The sequence below is a fragment of the Callithrix jacchus genome, chromosome X (genome assembly GCF_049354715.1).
Source record: "Callithrix jacchus isolate 240 chromosome X, calJac240_pri, whole genome shotgun sequence".
In the NCBI taxonomy this organism is placed as follows: domain Eukaryota; kingdom Metazoa; phylum Chordata; class Mammalia; order Primates; family Cebidae; genus Callithrix; species Callithrix jacchus.
This window is the reverse complement of record NC_133524.1, coordinates 119,062,166-119,080,538: the sequence shown is the minus strand read 5'-3', so window position 1 is coordinate 119,080,538 and position 18,373 is coordinate 119,062,166. Positions and strand designations below refer to the sequence as shown.

At 39.0% G+C, this 18,373-nt stretch overlaps 1 protein-coding gene across 13 annotated transcripts in view; it reads right to left on the bottom strand.

Annotated features, from left to right (window-relative positions):
• GRIA3 (glutamate ionotropic receptor AMPA type subunit 3) overlaps nucleotides 1-18,373 on the bottom strand; it is a 315,767-nt gene that overhangs the window by 164,733 nt on the left and 132,661 nt on the right. For all 13 annotated transcript variants that reach the window (XR_013531388.1, XR_013531387.1, XM_078362314.1 and 10 more), the window contains one exon: nucleotides 2,109-2,296. Coding sequence is in view for 11 of the 13 variants with exons in the window: in XM_078362314.1 (XP_078218440.1) it covers nucleotides 2,109-2,296 (188 nt within the window). In the remaining 2 variants the exon portion in view is untranslated. The remainder of the gene's footprint in view (nucleotides 1-2,108; nucleotides 2,297-18,373) is intronic.

The following is an 18,373-nucleotide window of genomic DNA, read 5'->3' as shown; positions in this document are numbered from 1 at the left end:
AGAAAACAATAATGAGTTGATGGTTTTATGACAATTTTTTGAAAGAGGGAAAAAGAATAAATAAAATCAACTCTCTATCCTTACCTAGATGTTCCTAAAACATTTCTTTGAACAATATTTCCTGAAACGTTGTATAGAAAGTATTTTAAAGGATACTGTGAATGTGCATATAGTAGAAAGGAAGATGGAGAAATATGACATGAAAAGAAAATAGAGTTTTTGAATGACACTAGTTTAGTTTTCCTTAAAGTGTCTGGTAATAATGATAATTTTTTTCTGTAGCATTTTATGCTTTTAGCATTTTATGCTTTTTAGTCTTAAATTTAAATATCTAAGCTTAATAATGAATATGTTTTGGCACATTGAATTCTATTTTTAAAACAGTAAGTATTTTTCTTATATGCCACTTCTTACTTAAAAATTATACCAACCATGTGATGTAGAGAAATTTTTATTTTCTCCATTATGTAGATGAGAAATCTGAGGCATAGTTAAGTGCCCAAGGTCCCACAATTATATAGAATTCAGAGCTCTACCCACTGCTGCTTCGATTACATCATGCTGAAAAATCCCAGACTGCAGTATAAAGCTCTGTAAAATCCAAAAGACTTTAACAGAATATAAGATATCTAAGAAGCCAAAGTCACTAATACAAAAGAAGAAAAACAAACTATGACAAGGAGGATGTTCTTCTGCTTTGGGCCATTAAGTAGGTCACCCACTAAAAGGCTATTTTGGTATAAAATTTTAGAGGGCATGTAGTACATACACCAACATCACTGACCTGATTCTTCACTTTCAAGATCTAAGAAAATCAAAGGAAGGTGTTTTTTTTTTTTTTTTTTTTCTGGAGGTGGAGCAGGAAGGGGCAGGTAGATCATTTGTGTAGCTCAAGAGAATGTTAGTTGAGAAACTTGATTTAACCAGGCTAGTGCTCTAGATTTTCTATGAAGTATGATTCACTAGAGGTAATGCTGATCTTAACAAGGGGACACTTTGTATTTCTACGATACAGAGTCAGCAATTTTCCTCCTTCTCTTTCTCCTTTCCTCCCTTCTTTCCTTCTCTTCCCTTTTGTCACCTATGGTTTTTTGCATTTCTCTTCTTATGGGGGCATATCTGACAAATTATTAATATTTAATTTGCTATTAAACAGCTCTCCCAGGCAATAGCTGCTCACTACAATTTCAATCTCTGCAGCTGTTTTGGCCCTAGGTACACTGGGATTGAATTAGAATGAAAATGTTTCCCTTACAGTTTTGTTTATGGCAGTGTGGGCACTTTGTTATTAACCGGCAAATTGAAACTTCTAAGGAAAATAATAAACTTTCTTCACATTTCAGCTTGACTCTACCCCAGACAGATCTGATTTGGGGTGAAACATTTCTTCTAATATTTTCTGGTCTTAAATTTAAATATCCAAGCTTAATAATGAATATGTTCAGGCCCATTGAATTCTATTTTTAAAACCATAAATATTTTTCTCATATGCCACTTCTTACTTAAAAATGGTCTTAAATTGTTCTCTCTCTCTGTCTCTTTCTCTCTCTCTCTCCCTGTTTCTGATCTAGAGGGATAATCTGCAAAAATATAGGCAAATTCAAAACTTTGTGAGTACTATCCTGACAGTCTGTCAACCCATGGTCATCAAGAAAGGGTGGTGATCTTAGGAAGGATCTGGAAATAGTACATATTCCAGCAATGAGTTTCCTGAAACAAAAACCCTATCCTTCTGCATTGCTTAGTCCCTTGTCTGTTCCCTGTTGGATAGAAGGTACGGGAAAGGAAAGGGATTACTTTGAAAGTCAGTTGTCTATGAAACAGAGGTGTGGAGGGTATGTTTATCTGATAGGTAGCATTAAATTGCAAATACTTCCAGATTAATCATGGTATGCAATTTTCAACAGCTCAGATTTTCTTCTCTTTTCTTCCCGGCTCCCCCCCACCCCGCCCTGTAGCCACTGGGTAGGAAAAAAGGATTACAGAGACTATCAAAAACTGTTGGCACGTTCAGTCTGTTGGCTACTTAATTTATTAGCAGATATGGGAGCTGCCTCAGGTTGATAATTTAACATGTTGGCTGGCGGTAAAATAAATCTCAAACGTACCTGTTCCAAAATTGTGTTAATCCTTTCGACTTCGCAGTCAATCAAGTATCGCTTTTCCTGCCTCCTGTCCATTTCTTCAATGATGCGCCTGAATTCTTGGACATCCTTTATGTTTCCCACAGACCTTGCTGTCACTTGCCAGTTGTTTTGCACTGCTGCTTCCATAATCGCTTGGAGGATGGAAAATCCTGAAGGAAGGAAAAACAGCTTCAGTGATTTAAAAATCTTTCTGTAGGTATTAAAGATTCTACTGAATTTCTATTCACAGTCCATCAGGTGCCTTTGAACCTTATCCATTATGGAAAGCAGGCTTAATCATAACCTCAGCCTTAATCCTCCAGACAGTTGGCACTTCCATTTTGTTGTAAAGGAAAGAAGACTCTAAAACTTTTAGGCACCAGGCATCAAGTATCTACATGAGAGTTCACAGGTGGATTATATTATCTAATTGTTTATATTGACATGCATTCTCAAAATATATATGGAACAAAATCAAGGACTTCTTACAACGGCCTGCCATTTTCTTACTGCAGTTGAAGCTCATTTATTTAATCTTCTAGATAAATATAAGCATTCTGCCAAATTAGAAATAACTTTAGTAGAGATAGAGCCTTATTATAATATGGCTTCTCCTTACATGGATAGGACTATCCAACAAGGTAAATTATGTCTCCCAAGTAAAATAGTTTTATGAAAACCCAAAAAAGGCAGTTTATAACAAAGATATCATATTGGTGATCTCTCGATCACAACATTCTGGAAAAGTTCAGTGCTTTCTCAATTAAATTTACCAGAAATTCTGGGATCCTTTTTATCTAATTTACATTAGATAACTGTTAGCTGCTATTACCCTGGATCTATGTTGCATAAGAAAAAGAGAAAAGATCTGATGCATGAGTTTTGGGTAACCTTTTTGGAGTTAGGGTTTAAGAAGTTGGGAAGCACAGACTATCTCAAGTACGATCCATAAGAATAGCACAAGAGTTTTCTACATGCTGGTCTTTTAGAGTATTCATGTCTCTAATATTATATTGTATCTATAGTTTTGCTTCTGGTTTGAACCCATATCTAAGTATAACTTCAACTATAGACAGAATTTTATTGGGATATTGCCAAAAGCAGCTGGTTTCTTCCCATAAACCTAAATAGTTTTTCATTTAGAGTCAAGTAATGACTAATGGGAGTGGGTGATAGGGATGATTTGCAAAGCCAAAATGGTCTGTGCCATAGCAATTTGATGAGTGGAGGAGCATAGAATGGTAGAGGATTGTGCTGCACTTTGAGCATAGTCCAGGTTCTGTGCTGTTTTGGGCTCACCCTGTAGGGTAAGCAGGCGACAATTCAGAATTTTCTTCATTGTACCATAGAAAATGGTATTGACATTTGGAGAGCTCGCTTCAGGGAGATGGCAGCAGTGACTCAGCTGGTCATTATGACTCCTTTGTGTGCTGGGTGTATGCAGGAAGAAGATCACAAATGAGACCCAAGCACTTGGTAATTTTCAAATGAGCAATTTCAGCACAGGAGCTCAAAATTACAGATCAGAGTAAATTACCATTGCTTTAAATGTTAATTCTTTCTCTTTTTAAACCAACCATGCATATTTATTTCTCAGATTTACATTTTTCCTGTTGGTTGTTGATGTGCTCTGTGTTTCAGTGGGAGTTGAGGGCACATGGTAGGCCATGGCATGGGATTAAGAAATAAACATAGGAAGAAAGAAATTAAGGCATTTGAAAATCTTTCTTAAGCTGTGTATGATAAAGCCTCATTATTTCGAATATCACTAATAAAGAATTTACGAAACTTCAGCAAGGACTGGGTTAAATTTTACTTTTGTACTATGTATGAATGAAGCATTCGCTAAATAATAATGTTAATGAAAGTGGACAGAGTCTTTAATATATTTAAAGTAAACTTTTTAAAAGGCCCTTTAGCCGAATGTAGGTGTTCATGTGTTGAATCAAAATCAGCCTTCTAGCAGCCTTTACTTATTGGTCCTATTGCACCATTTGGGATGACACAGAGCAAATTGAACCCCTTTTTCACGTTGACAGTCCTTCACATTTTTGAAGGCAGTTAGCATGTTTCCCCTTAACCTTCTTTTCCTGGGCTAAAGATGTCCCAGTACTTCCATTGTTACTTTTATGGCATGATGACAAGTTCCCTCACTGTTCGCTCTCTCCTATGGATATCTGTTAATATTTTATTGATCCTGGTCATTCCAATGTGGTCTGATCAGTGTGGATGACAAGGAAATTATTGCTTGCTTTGACATGGGTTGTTATTTTAGCAGCCTTTGCCAATATTTTTAAATAGCCACATTATGTTGTTAATTAGTATCAAGCTTGAATTCAACTAAAACATGTCAGTTCTTTCCCTAAAAATCTTTGCTCTGTAGACTCACCATCCATGTATCAAGATTTATTCCATTCCAACGTGCTTTTATCTCCCTTTGTTTAATCCCTCACCCCATTCCAGTCCCCACTTCTCCCCTACTGTCAAATTCATTCAAATCTGGAAAATGGTCTCACTCACTTATTCAGTACACAGGAGGCCACACTTGTCTGTCCCTTTAACAGGCACATCTGTCTACACCTGCAGACCTTTCTGGATAATCTTCTTTGCCCGTGAAACCTCTTTTACTGACTTCTCATTAATTACTCCAGAAATGAGTAGCTTTAAATTCATGGTAAATTAATTATAAGCAATGGAGAAATGGGTTTAAAGAATTATATCACAGACATTTAAAATTTTAAAATACAACTGGATAAACAAATTATAGTAAATACACATACAATACTATTGTTTAAAAGAGCTCAATCTGTATATACTAACAAGAAAAGATTTCTGCAGTATATATAATATATTATGTAACAGGTAATAATAGAAAAAACAAGCTGTAAAATAGCATTTATGTTATAATTCTATTTTTGTAGATAAACCCTGTGTTTCTATATGTACGGAAAAAATCTGAAGAAATTAGCAGTTATCTCTGAGGTGTAGGACTACCAAGAACTTTTATTTTCACTGTCATTTATTTATGTAAAATTTGGCCCTTTTACAAGAAGCAGGCATTATTTTCTGTAAGTACAAAAACAATAAAGATGAAAAAGAAGTGTAACTCATCCTGTCCTCTCAGAACATAGGCTTCTGGAAGACAGATGATGGATGCGTGCTCCTTTGTAGGCTGCATACTGCCACACATGAGAGACCTTTTACTAACCACTGATTTACAGATCTTTTTATACTTTTGTTCTTTGAACCATGTTAATGTATTACCTATTCAAAAATTAAGTAGAAAAAGCACACTGATTTTTTAGTGAGGGCATGTCTGGGGCCTCCTGGGCTATGAGCCTTGCTCACATTTTTTGAGCAAGTCACAACTGTGGCTGAATACTGCAGTGTCTTTTACTATGCAGTTTCTCTGTGTTTGCTTAAGCATGTGGCTGTGTACTATAGAACCCTGGGGGGAATGGTCACCTCAGCTCAGTACATGTCACTGAGCAGCCCAAGAAATCTTTTATTTGTTTTCATACCTAATTGATTCTAGTTTGACTGTTTCCTGATGAAGCTGACCAAAGAGAGTAAATGTGTGCTTGAGGGGAAAAAAAAAGAAAAATTTGACTAGGGAGGGAGAGAAAAAAAACAGGCATTGGTGCTTGTAGGAGGGGAGGTATGTAACAAAGCCCTGGCTTTGTAAAAATAAGCCTGCTGTTTTAGCAGCTTCAGAACTGTCATCCACTCTCTGAGAGCTTTAACATGCCCAATTTCGCAACACTACTTTTATTTGAGCAGCAAATTCTCATTCTGATTCCAGACTGCTGTTGCTTTCCTCTTCTTCCTCATTTTAAAGAATGGTAGTTATCATATAGGTAACTGTGTGAATGCTAGATTGTCATCTATCTGCGTTATACCAATATAACATAGGTTGTGGCAAGGAGTGGGAAAGCAATTATGGATGAAGAACTGGGCTGCAGCTATGACCAATTTAATCCTACTGGACTGGTCATTGGGCTATTCTTGGCAAATAAGGTGTGACCATCTTGGTAAAGGGTAGTGTGGTAGATACTGTGTTGTACCATCCAGATCCTCCTTCAGCACCATAGAACTTATTTCTTCGGTTGTTGGGAAAGTTGTGGCTTAAGGTTATGACCCCTTCCTGGGGTATCCTGCATCCAATGAATGTTTACTACGGGATAGAAAGACACAACCCTTATACCCCTGGTGAGATAACTCTAAAGGTAAGTCATCCTAGCTTCAGATCCCCCATAAAAGGTAAGCTGAGGCTTTGTTATATAAATGAGCAGCATAGCTCATTTTCCCCTTGTGCCTAAACCTGTATCCTTCTCTTCTTCCCGCAATTGTTGATAATGAGAGTACCACCCAATAAACTTCTTGAATGTGAATCGCTATTTCAGTTTTTTTCTGGGGGATTCATCTGCAACTATGAGGTTGACCTCATGACAGGGATGGCATCAGATACAAAAGATCTCAAATGTATAATTGTCAAAATCATTTTCACGGTGGAAAGAAGGCCAGGATTTTGTTCAATGTATAAACAAGTGAAAAACCACTCCATGCCAAACACATTTAGTATTTGATCTGAAAACACAGAAGAACAACAAATAGGATATTGACATAGGGAAATTCATAAGAAAGACACCCACGAAAATATAGCTGAGGATAATTTTGTTTCTGTTGTGCATCTTCCAGCAGGGACTATCACCACCTGCGGTCAGCTGTGAATCTGGACCGGATTTCTCAGAGTCACATAATTTGTACTTCTGACAGGGTCTTTTAGCAGTCCCCAAAATGATGGAAGTTACTGATATTGATGTACTGGCTTCTCATGAGTGTTGACACTTATAGCAATTTGTGCCTGGCTGGGATTCTCAGGGGGTTTGCCACAAGGCACCAAAAAGGTTTACTGGCCCTCTCAAAATGTTCTAGAGAGGCAAGTTGGTTGTCCAGTAGCCTATGCTAGAAATTACCTTTTCAATATTTTCAGGGTGATAAAGAAAGGCTTACAGTGGCCCATGAAAACTCCTGTAGCTTGCAATTATTAGACATAGAACCACAGCATTATAGGCTAGTACTCTTACAGATGACTCAGACAAGTAGGATACAATTTTTAAAACTCTGTAACTCTTTTCAAATGAAATTTTTATGGAAGCCCAATATCTGAGACAGGTAAAAGTGGAGCTTCTTGGCTTTGAGGGGTGGTGCTTAGACAGGGGAAGTGACTTGCTAAATATTACACAGTTAGTTTAGAATCAGGAACAAGACTGGAATCTAAGCAAGCAGAGCTTGAGCTAAGGTGAGGCAGGTGAAGCACTAAGGGTAAAAATTCAAGAAGGCACAAGGGCAGCCTCACTTGCCTTGCCCTAGAATTGACCCTATAAGCAAGTCTCTTGGCTTCCAATTTAGTGGCCTTTCAAGTGCCTCGTCTTCAACTCACCTGATAGCTCTCATTTTAAGATGACCCTTGGCAATATTTTGGTATGGACCGAACTTAATTCCTCATATCCTTTTATCTTCTATTTTTGATGTCACACAAAATCCTGATGTTCCCTTCCCTGTCTCCCCAGTACCTCGACTAGGCCTATCACTACCAGTTCCAGCCTTTTCCTTCCTCCTTCCGCATATTAAAACTTTCCTGTCCTATGCTCAACTCCATCAGCACCCTGCCTTTTTCCAGGTGCCAGCATAAAAATAGCTAATGGCTTCATATGTTATCCTTTCAGTGAACACACGTACATTTTAGCAGTGACCTTAACATGAATGAGTTTGGAAGGAAAACAGAATGTTGAACACTGATTTTGGGTCTGCCCATCTTATGGTGTCATGCAGATGATGAATTTGAAAGTTGGTGATGTGCTTGATGATCTTACAGAGTTTTACAAATGAACAGCTGGTAGATATGGAATATCTCAAGCTGGGCACGGTGGCTCATGCCTGTAATCCCAGCACTTTGGGAGGCTAAGGCGGGTGGATCACTTGAGTTTGGGAGTTTGAGAGAAGCCTGACCAACATGGAGAAACCCTGTCTCTACTAAAAATACAAAAATTAGCTAGGCACGGTGGCACATCCCTGTAATCCCAGCTACTTGGGAGGCTGAGGCAGGAGAATCGCTTGAATCTGGGAGGCGGAGGTTGTGGTGAGCTGAGATTGTGCCATTGCACTCCAGCCTGGGCAACAAGAATGAAACTCCGTCTCAAAAAAAAAAAAAAAAAGATATGGGGTATCGTAGGGGCCAGTAGAGTGGCAAGACAATGGTGAGACAGGTCCCCAGAAGGTTAGTGTCCATTCCTGACTATGTTACTGAACTGAAATCAGCTGAAAAAAATTATTTTTTTCTTTTTCTGTGTCTTCACCTGCCTCTGTGACTTTCAATGCTGGTTGCACATTACAGTCACCCTCAGAAGTATAAAAAATGGATGGCCAAGCCTGCCCTGAAGCAATAAAATCAGGATCTCTCAAAGTTATTCCTGGGCTTTGTTTTGTTTTATTTTAATCTCCCCAGGGGATTCTCATGTGCAGCCAGAGTTGAGAATCACTGACCTATTCTAAGGGCTACCCAATACAAATGTGGCATATTAAAACAGACTTTTTTTTTTTTTCTGATGTGTTCCTCATGACCAGCAGGAAGGTTTTGGGTGAGAAAGGCATTGTTCAAGGAGGGCTATACACCACCTAGACATCAGCAAATTAAGACACAGAGGCAAGAAGGGAGGGCCCAGGCCAGGGTTACAAATTGCTTCTTCCTGTGGTAGATGAAGAATCTGGAAATGTCGACTGCAGTATGTGGGAAGCAGACCCAGATGTACTCAAAGCATTTTACAAATGTCTTTCCTCTTCTGAGGTAGCATATGCATATTTCTCTCTAAGTATAAAATTAATGTGTGTTCAGTTTGGACATTTGAGAAAACACAGAAAGTACAAAAATTAAAAGTATAGGTGACTTTGTTTCTCTTTCCATTCTATCTTATATAAATAGACTTCACACTTTTTATTTTAGCAAAACAGATTGTAATGCAGCCATGCATCACTTAACGATGGGGATATGTTCTGAGAAATGCGTTGTTAGGTGACTTTATCATTGTGCAAACATAATAGAGTGTATTGACACAAACCTACGTTGTATAGCCTCCTACACACCTAGGCTATATGGTATAGCCTATTGCTCCTAGGATACAAACCTGTATAGCATGTTACTGTATTGAATACTGTAGGTGATATGGTTTTGCTGTTTCCCACCCAAACCTCAACTTGAATTGTATCTCCCAGAATTCCTGTGTTGTGGGAGGGGCCCAGAAAGGTAATTGAATCATGGGGGTTGGTCTTTCCCATGCTGTTTTCATGATGGTGAGTAAATTTCACGAGCTCCGATGGGTATATCAGGGATTTCTGCTTTTGCTTCCTCCTCATTTTTTCTCGCTGCTGCCATGTAAGAAGTATGTTTTGCCTCCTGCCATGATTTTGAGGCCTCCCCAGCCATGTGGAAATGTATGTCTACATTAAACCTTTTTTTGTTCCCAGTTTCAGGTATGTCTTTATCAGCAGCATGAAAATGAACTAATAGAGTAAAATGGTTCCAGTAGAGTGGGGTATTGCTGAAAAGATACACAAAAATGTGGAAGCAACTTTGGAAGTGGGTAACAGGCAGAGGTTGGGACAGTTTAGAGGACTCAGAAGAAGACAGGAAAATGTCAGAAAGTTTGGAACCTCCTAGAGACTTGTTGAATGGCTTTGACAAAAATGCTGATAGTGATATGAACAATTAGGTCCAGGCTGAGGTGCTCTCATATGGAGATGAGGAACTTGTTGGGGACTGGAGCAAAGGTAACTCTTGTCATGTTTTTAGCAAAGAGACTGGTGGAATTTTGCCCTTTCCCTAGAGATTTGTGGAACTTTGAACTTGAGAGATGATTTAGGGTATCTGGTGGAAGAAATGTCTAATCAGCAAAGCATTCAAAACCTGGGTGCTGTTAAAAGCATTCCATCTTAAATGGGAAACAGAGCATTAGAGTTCAGAAAATTTGCAGCCTGATGATGCAGTAGAAAAGAAAAAACATTTTTTGAGGAGAAATTCAAGCACGCTGCAGAAATTTGCATAAGCAGCAAGAAGCCTAATGTTAATCCCCAAAACAATAGGAAAAATGTCTCCAGGCCATGTCAGAGATCTTCACAGCAGCCCCTCCCATCACAGGCCCAGAGGCCTAGGAGGAAAAAGCGGTTTTGTGGTTCAGGCCAGGGTCCCCGTGCTGTATGCAGCCTAGGGACTTGGTGCCCTGTGTCCCAGCTGCTTCAGCTATGGTGAAAGGGGCCAATATAGAGCTCAGGCTGTGGCTTCAGAGGGTGGAAGCCCTAAGCCTTGGCAGCTTCCAGGTGGTGTTGAGCCTGTGGCTGCACATAAGTCAAGAATTGAGGTTTGGTAAACTCCACCTAGATTTCAAAAGTTTCATGAAAACGCCTGGATGCCCAGGCAAAAATTTGCTGCAGGGGTGGGGCCCTCATGGAGAACCTCTGCTAGGGCAACACAGAAGGGAAATGTGAGGTCAAAGGCCCCCCTGACACAGAGTCCCTACTGGGGCACTACCTAATTAAGCTGTGAATAGGGGAGCACTGTCCTGTAGACCCAGAATGGTAGATCCACTGACAGCTTGCACTGTGCACCTGGAAAAGCTGCAGACACTCAGTGCAAACCCATGAAAGCAGCTAAGAGGGAGCCTATACCTTGCCAAGCTACAGGGTCAGAGCTGCCCATGACCATGGGAACCCACCTCTTGCATCAGCATGACTTGGATGTGAGACCTGGAGTCAAAGGAGATCATTTTGGAGCTTTAAAATTTGACTGCCCTACTGGATTTTGGACTTGCATGGGCCCTGTAACCCCTTTGTTTTGGCCAATCTCTCCCATTTAGAATGGCTATATTTACCCGATACCTGTACCTCCATTATATCTAGGAAGTAACTAGCTTGCTTTTGATTTTACAGGCCTAAAGGTGGAAGGTACTTGCCTTGTCTCAGATAAGACTTTGGACTATGGATGTTTGGGTTAAGGTAGAAATGAGTTAAGAGTTGGGGGACTTTTGGGAAGGCAAGATTGGTTTTGAAATGTGAGGACATGAAATTTGGAGGGGCCAAGGGTGGAATGATATGGTTTGGCTGTGTCCCTACCCAAATCTCAACTTAAATTTTATCTCCCAGAATTTCCCCGTGTTGTGGGAGGAACCCAGAGGGAGTTAATTGAATCATAGGGGCTGGTCTTTCTCATCCTATTCTTGTGATAATGAATAAGTCTCAAGAGATCTGATGAGTTTATCAGGAGTTTCCGCTTTTGCTTCCTCTTCATTTTTTCTTGCTGCCACCATGTAAGAAGTGCCTTTTGCCTCCTGTCGTGATTCTGAGGCCTCCCTAGCCCATGGAACTGTACCTCTAATTAAATCTCTTTTCATTTCCAGTTTTGGGTATGTCTTTGTCAGCAGCATGAAAATGAACAAATACAGTAGGCAACTGTAGCACAATGGTAAATATCTGTGTATCTAAACATATCTAAGCATAGAAAAGAAACAGTAAAAGTATAGTATTATAATCTTATGGGACTACTGTCATATATGGGGTCTGTCATTGATTAAAATGCCATTATATGATGCATGACTGTATTTGTGTCATGCCTTTAAAAAATCTCACATTGTATCATGAATATTTTATTGTTATTAAACATTTTCAAATATGATTTTTAATGATGACATAGTATTCCGATCTTTAGACATACTGTAACTTATTTAACCATTCTACAACATGAACATTTCAGTTTTTTCTAATCTCTCCTTATTATGAATAATTCTGTGCTGACAACACTCATACAGGATCTCTAATTATTTTCATTGAATAAATGTCTCTCAATAGGAATACTGGGCCAAACATTTATGGACATTTTTAAGGCTATTGATACATATTGCCAAATTGCCCTCCAGAAAGGTTGTCCCACTTTATGTTCCCATCAGCAGGATATGAGAGTACTTGTCTCTCTGCCCCCTTGCCAGCACTGAACAATGTATTTGCCCATTTGGTAGGTGAATAAAGAGGATTCTCTTTTTCTGTTAGCATTTTTTATTAGTAAAGCTAGTGTCTTTTTCATTTTTTTGTCTAAGTTAATTCATGACTTTGAGTACTGCCTGTTTATTTCCTTCCTCCAACTTTCTAATGATGTTAATGTCTTTCTTATAGATTTATAAGAGCCTTTATATATTGATGTTAAATGTCTGTGATATATGCCATATATTTTAATCCAGTTTATTTTTAATGTTTATGAGCATTTTATGAATAAAAGTTTGACATTTTAATGAAATCAATATTCTTTTTCATCAAAAAAATCATGTGAATGGCAAATAAAATTTGCTTTTTTTTTTTTAAGAGATGGGGTCTTGCTATGTTGCCCAGGATGGTCTCAAACTCCTGGGGTCAAGCAGTCTGCCCACCTTGGCCTCCCAAAATGCTGGGATTACAGGTGTGAGCCACCATGCCTAACCAAAATTTTCTCTTCTACTTTTATTCTAGTGTTCACCTGGGCTTTACCCCAAACTTATGCCAACCTCTTTTTCCATTTCTTGCAAGTTTGATCTCCATGGAATTTCAAATAAATTTCTCTTGCATATTGTGGCCAAATAAAGCAATTGGGAAGCTAGATATGGAGCATGAAGGTGGTTTCTGAGAGAAAAGTAAAGAAAATATAGAGACAGAGGAAAGAGATGATGAGCCCAATTCAGTTATTTTGTGGTATGTTTTCCCATATCTGAGAAACCTGATATACAAAAATCTGAACTCAGAGCCAGTGCTTCAGGCTATAATCATGGCTTCAGGCTATGATTATATTACAAAGTGTACTTTCATTTAAAAATAATTCATCAAAAGACTCCTATAGTACATTTGAATCCACATTTTGTTGTTTAACTTGATGTAAACACTTTTAGTTTCCATCAAAATCAATATAGCGATTGTCTAAATTTGAGATACTAATACAGAAACTGTTCTGTGTGTGAGGAGTTTGATATGGGAAGATCAAGAACCCCTATATATTTGCATATGGATGTCAGTCTGTGAATTTTATGGGACAGGATAAAAACAAATATTCACCTACATTCAGTCCTTAACCCCTTAGCAAATTAATATTTCCCTGAGGCTTCCCTTCCTCATAATTGTGTTTGTTTAAATTTTACTTTAATTAAGAGCTGACCCTCTGCAAATCTCCTCCTTGCAGCTGCATTATTAGGATGAGTACTTAGCTAATTTGTGGAATCATTGAACAGAAGGTGCCCCCAGTTTTCCAGTTCTTTTTGCTTTTTCCTCTCCCCCAATACAAATTCTCTCTCAATCCAAATGAAACTCTTATACTAGACTGTCCATGACTCATAACAGCTTCAATTGTGACCTCTTCCATGAAGAATGTATGTTTCAAAATTAGAATCAAGGACTTAGAATACTGGGGCATACTGTAGACAACAGTACGTGACTGATTGAGTATTGTGTGGCAAGTTGAGGTACCAGGTACCCTAATATCTTACTTGAGACATTCCAAGTACTCCAATAGCTCACTTCAGGGGGCAACTACTGAGTATTTGTCAAGTTTAAGTTTGGCTCTGAAGCTGGAAATGTATGTAATCCTGCCTTTTCCATTTTTCTCTTTCATCTTGTTCCTTATTTGAACTTTGTCTCCTGTTGGTGAATTATGTAGCTCCATTCTCTTCTTTGTGAGCCAAGAAAACATGCCCAAATAGATATGTCAGTTTCATTGAGTGAAAGTAAACTTGCTTTGCATTGTCAGCTGAAAGGAAATTTAGAAGACCATCTGGAGTAGATTTACTTAACATCTGGGAAAAGCAGAATAGGCAAGCATCTAATCCTCAGCCACACAAGATCTGATATAAAATATATATTAAGAAAACAACAGAAGGCAACTGGGGTTTGGATTAAAGGGGATACTACAATGAGTATGTATAATTCCTTCATGTTTCTGTTTGGTATCTAGATAATCGTTCTGGGATAGACTGCCTGCGATGCAAACTCACAGAGGGCAGGAGTTATCTCGAAAGTATCTCCCTGGACTGTTGAGCTCTTAATAGATGCCATGTGATGATTAATCATGCCCATTAATAGGGTTTCTTACATGACATTTCCTCATTTGGCTTCTTAATCCCTTTGAAATAATTTCTAGCTCTGATCATGTGACTGACTCTCCTAGGGAGCAAATAGTGAGTGACCTGGATGTTAGTAGGTACTTTATGGGTACCTGGGGCAGAGAGCTGACTGTAGATCACAACCAGAGAATGCACTTGTCTGTCCTAGTTGGGCGGCAGTGGGGATAAGTCCTTACACATGATTAAAAGGGGGCTTCACTTATGGGTTGAAGGAAGGAATGCTACCAGTCAGCCACAGTACATATTCCTCCCAGGTCCAATTTATTCCACGTGGAACCTAGTGACTGCAAAGAAGAAGATGACCTTCTACCCTGCTCCCCCTTCTCCAGCAGAAGATGAACTTTGAAGAGATTTCCAGAAGTGAGTATATTTTATATTGAGCATTGATAACCTGGACTTCTGTGTAGAGTAGTTCATGTGTCTATGAACTTATAAAGTAAACTGACTCAAGTGGGACTTGAGCTCAGAAAATATGTGTTTAGGTTCCACTAAGCAAAATGCTTCTCATCAGGCAAGTCACTTATCAGGGAACATTCTTCAGCATTCACAATTTTTAGAAAGCAAGGCCAAGACAAATCTCTTAACATTTCTGAGTTTTGGATGTGAGGCATGAATGATGGTTACCAGTGAGAAGGAAAAGGGGAAAGAAAGTGAGGGTGAATGTATGTCAAAGATGAATGAAAGGGGTCTGGATTTGAGTGCAAGGGACTGTAGCTTATTCTGCCTGCTGTGCCTGCCAGGAGTGCTGAGACTCCTTGATCCTGATACTATTGGAGGGCTGTCAAAGATAATGTTAAGGTTAAACTCTTGCCTAGAGGATATAGAAGAGCCAAAGGCACAGTCCTGAGGACAACAGAGAGCAAGTTGTTCTCTTGAGGAAAAAAACTCTTTTTGACTTAATACTGTGGTTTAAAATCTGCTTGGGAAACACCCAAAATGGGGTTCAAGACTCACAAGATAAATATTTTCATGTACCCCCCACCAAACTAAAGAAACCCACATAAAACACCACCAAGACCAGCTCACTTTGATTAGTTGTTTACTTTCAATTGAGTTTTTCCAATGGGGATATGAGAGTGAATTTAGTATTATGGAGTAGGGTATAGGTTAATGGCCTTGGGCTCCGGAAAGAGTGGCTGAATCTTGTGTGAGTTGCAGAGATGTCAGGCTCTTTGTGGTGGTCAGAGTTCTTCCAAGTTTCTCAGAATTCTCAAATATGAGAGCCAGAATTAGTGATGGCCCCAATCTCTTCATTGTACCAATAAGAAACTGAAGCCCAGAAAGACAAAATGGTTTGCCCCAATGACAGATTCCAAACTTGGCCATGACCGCAATACTTGTCTTCTTTTATCTTTTAATGTTAATGTACAACAAAGTTACTGTGGCATTTTTTAAATAAAGATTCATTTTGATATAGACTAAAAGTTAAAATCCAACAGGAATATCATGACAGTATATCCCTTGCACTTTATCTACAACACATCTGTGATTTTCCTTCAATACCTTTGCGTGGAGGAGCCAGAGAGCCCACAAACAAGTTTGTGTGTTAAAGCATATCTTCCCCCTCAAATCTAGCTGGAACTCCCATTTGGCACTGGAGCCCACTCTAATGTACACAGGCTTCACAGCCTATGTTTGGTTCACCATGCTTACTTACACAAATTCTCATGCAAGGCACAACCTGCTCCAGTATTTTCCATCTCTCATGATTTACTCTGGTTGCCTTCCACTCCTAGAAAAGCCTCACTTTCATCCCACAAACCTTTCTTTCATTAAGAGTCAGCTCAAAATATTTATCACTGAACAGATCATCTGAGTGAGATGGTGGGAAATGAAGAGTCCAAGCTCTTACATCCATCCTCTATTAGCCTGAGAATCGCAGGCTATAAAGATTTACTCCCATCTCTAAGGGATTATAGCTGAATGCCAAATTTAAATCATTGTTTGACTAAGAGATTTGTGGTTTTCTTGTATTGTATAACTTTTTTACTCTCATCACTGAGATTTTAAATTGAACTGCTTTCCCTTGGGCTGTCATGTGGGGGAAAGGATAGAAACTAACATTTACGGAGTGTCTACTTTGGGCTGGGTACAGTCCTAGTGATGTATACACATGATCATATTTAATTCTTCCAACCCTAAAGAGTATGCAGTTATCCCAAATTACCAGGTGAGGAAATTGAGGCTCAGGGAGGCACATGTTCATGAGGAAAAACACTTAACTAGTTTGGCTTCTAAGTTCATACTCTTATCTTTTTTCTTCATCAGTGACTAAAATTATTCAGACATGTTCCGTTGTCCAAGAAAGTTGGAATCGTACATTTTTCTATGTGTTATTCCATGGCAGGGAGGGCTCCAGAACACATTGTTGTGTAAATACCTGAAGATGCCCAGGATTTTTCAGGCACATGGGAATACATGCCATGCAATCAATTGTAAGTCAGTGCTTAAAAGAAGCACAGTGGTGGTTCTCTGGCTAATGGCATATTTCCCTTCAGTTAATTACCAACTTTGTAATTGAGCTGGAGTCACTAGACTGGGCAGGTTTCATCATTGTTTGTGTCCTTACTTATTCTTGACACTCTCTCAGACGTCCCCACTCCAAAGCAGTGGTTTCTTCTGACTTTCTTATTTCTGTCAAAGTTTCTAGTTATAAAATTTGAGCATTATCTTGGACTCTTCCACTGCCCTAAGAGTAAACAAAGTCAAATGTATTAATTCTTTGTGTGTCTGCCACTTTCTTTATGCTCTGATTACTATCAGCTATTTTGAAGTTATTATTGGTACATGCTTAGGCTACTCCAACAATCCACTCCTTTCAACCAAGCTTCTCACTAAGGTCAGCTTTAACTTCTTCACTCTTTTGATTATGTTACAGCCATGCTCATTCTCAAAAACTTTCCAAGCTTTTTTTTTGCCCATAGGAGAAAGTTCAGAGAAGGCATTACAAATGTTTCAGCTTGCTTGCAATCTAGGATTTACCTTCTAAAAAGTCTTGGGGACCTCATTAAAATGTGTGAACACGTGGTTGTTCTTTTCCCATTCTGGGACTCAGTTTCCTCATCTGTGAAATGATATTCTATTTCTAGGAGTGCCATAAGGATTGTATAAATAGGTACTGTCAGAATTTTCAGGACAGATCAACAGAATTACTTTTTTTTTTTTTTGAGACAGAGTCTCGCTGCATTGCCTAGGATGGAGTACTGTGGCATGATCTCAACTCACTGCAACCTCCATGTCCTGGGTTCAAGAGGTTCTCATGCCTCAGCCTCCTGAGTAGCTGGGATTACAGGTGTGCACCACCATACTCAGCTAGTTTTTGTATTTTTAGGAAAGATGGGGTTTTGCCATGTTGGCCAGGCTAGTCTTGAACTCCTGTCCTCAAGTGTTCCACCTGCCTCGGCCTCCCAAAGTGTTGGGATTACAGGTGTGAGCCACCATGCCTGGTGGAGAATTCTGCTTTGATAGGAGAAAAATAGAGGCTAAAGCTTAGAAAAAAAGGAAAGATAATATGAAAAGGGGAGAGATAGAGAAAATATCGTTGTAAAGATTTCTGCTCCCTTATCCTGATTGTTCCCAAATAAGATTTCACTTGGAAATGGACACTTTGGCTAGAGCCGTGGAGCACAGAGCAAAGAGATCTAAGCAAACTAGCTTACCATTTGATCTAGTCTTCTTTGCCACTGATGGCATAGATTACTAAAAAGGTTGGTTGGCCAAGATATGTGGACGAGAAGTAAGCTGATTGGCCCCAGCAGTCACCAAAGTCATGACTTCGGCTTCACTTAACCAGGGGATATACCCAGCTGAGCTAACTATAATATTTGCAAAGAACAAACAACCACATGGCAATAGCTGAATTTAGGAGTGCTTCAGCAAACTAGAATCTGGGGGTGGGGAGTATACAGAGGGAAAGTGCTGAGTCACTTAGAGTTAAGATGACAATTCTTGAGATGGACTTCTGGGAAACTGTACTGGCTAGGAATTTATTTGAATAAAATGAATCTAATTAGAAATTACATAGCTAGTCATCATGATGACTGGGTTAGTGCAGGGACTAGT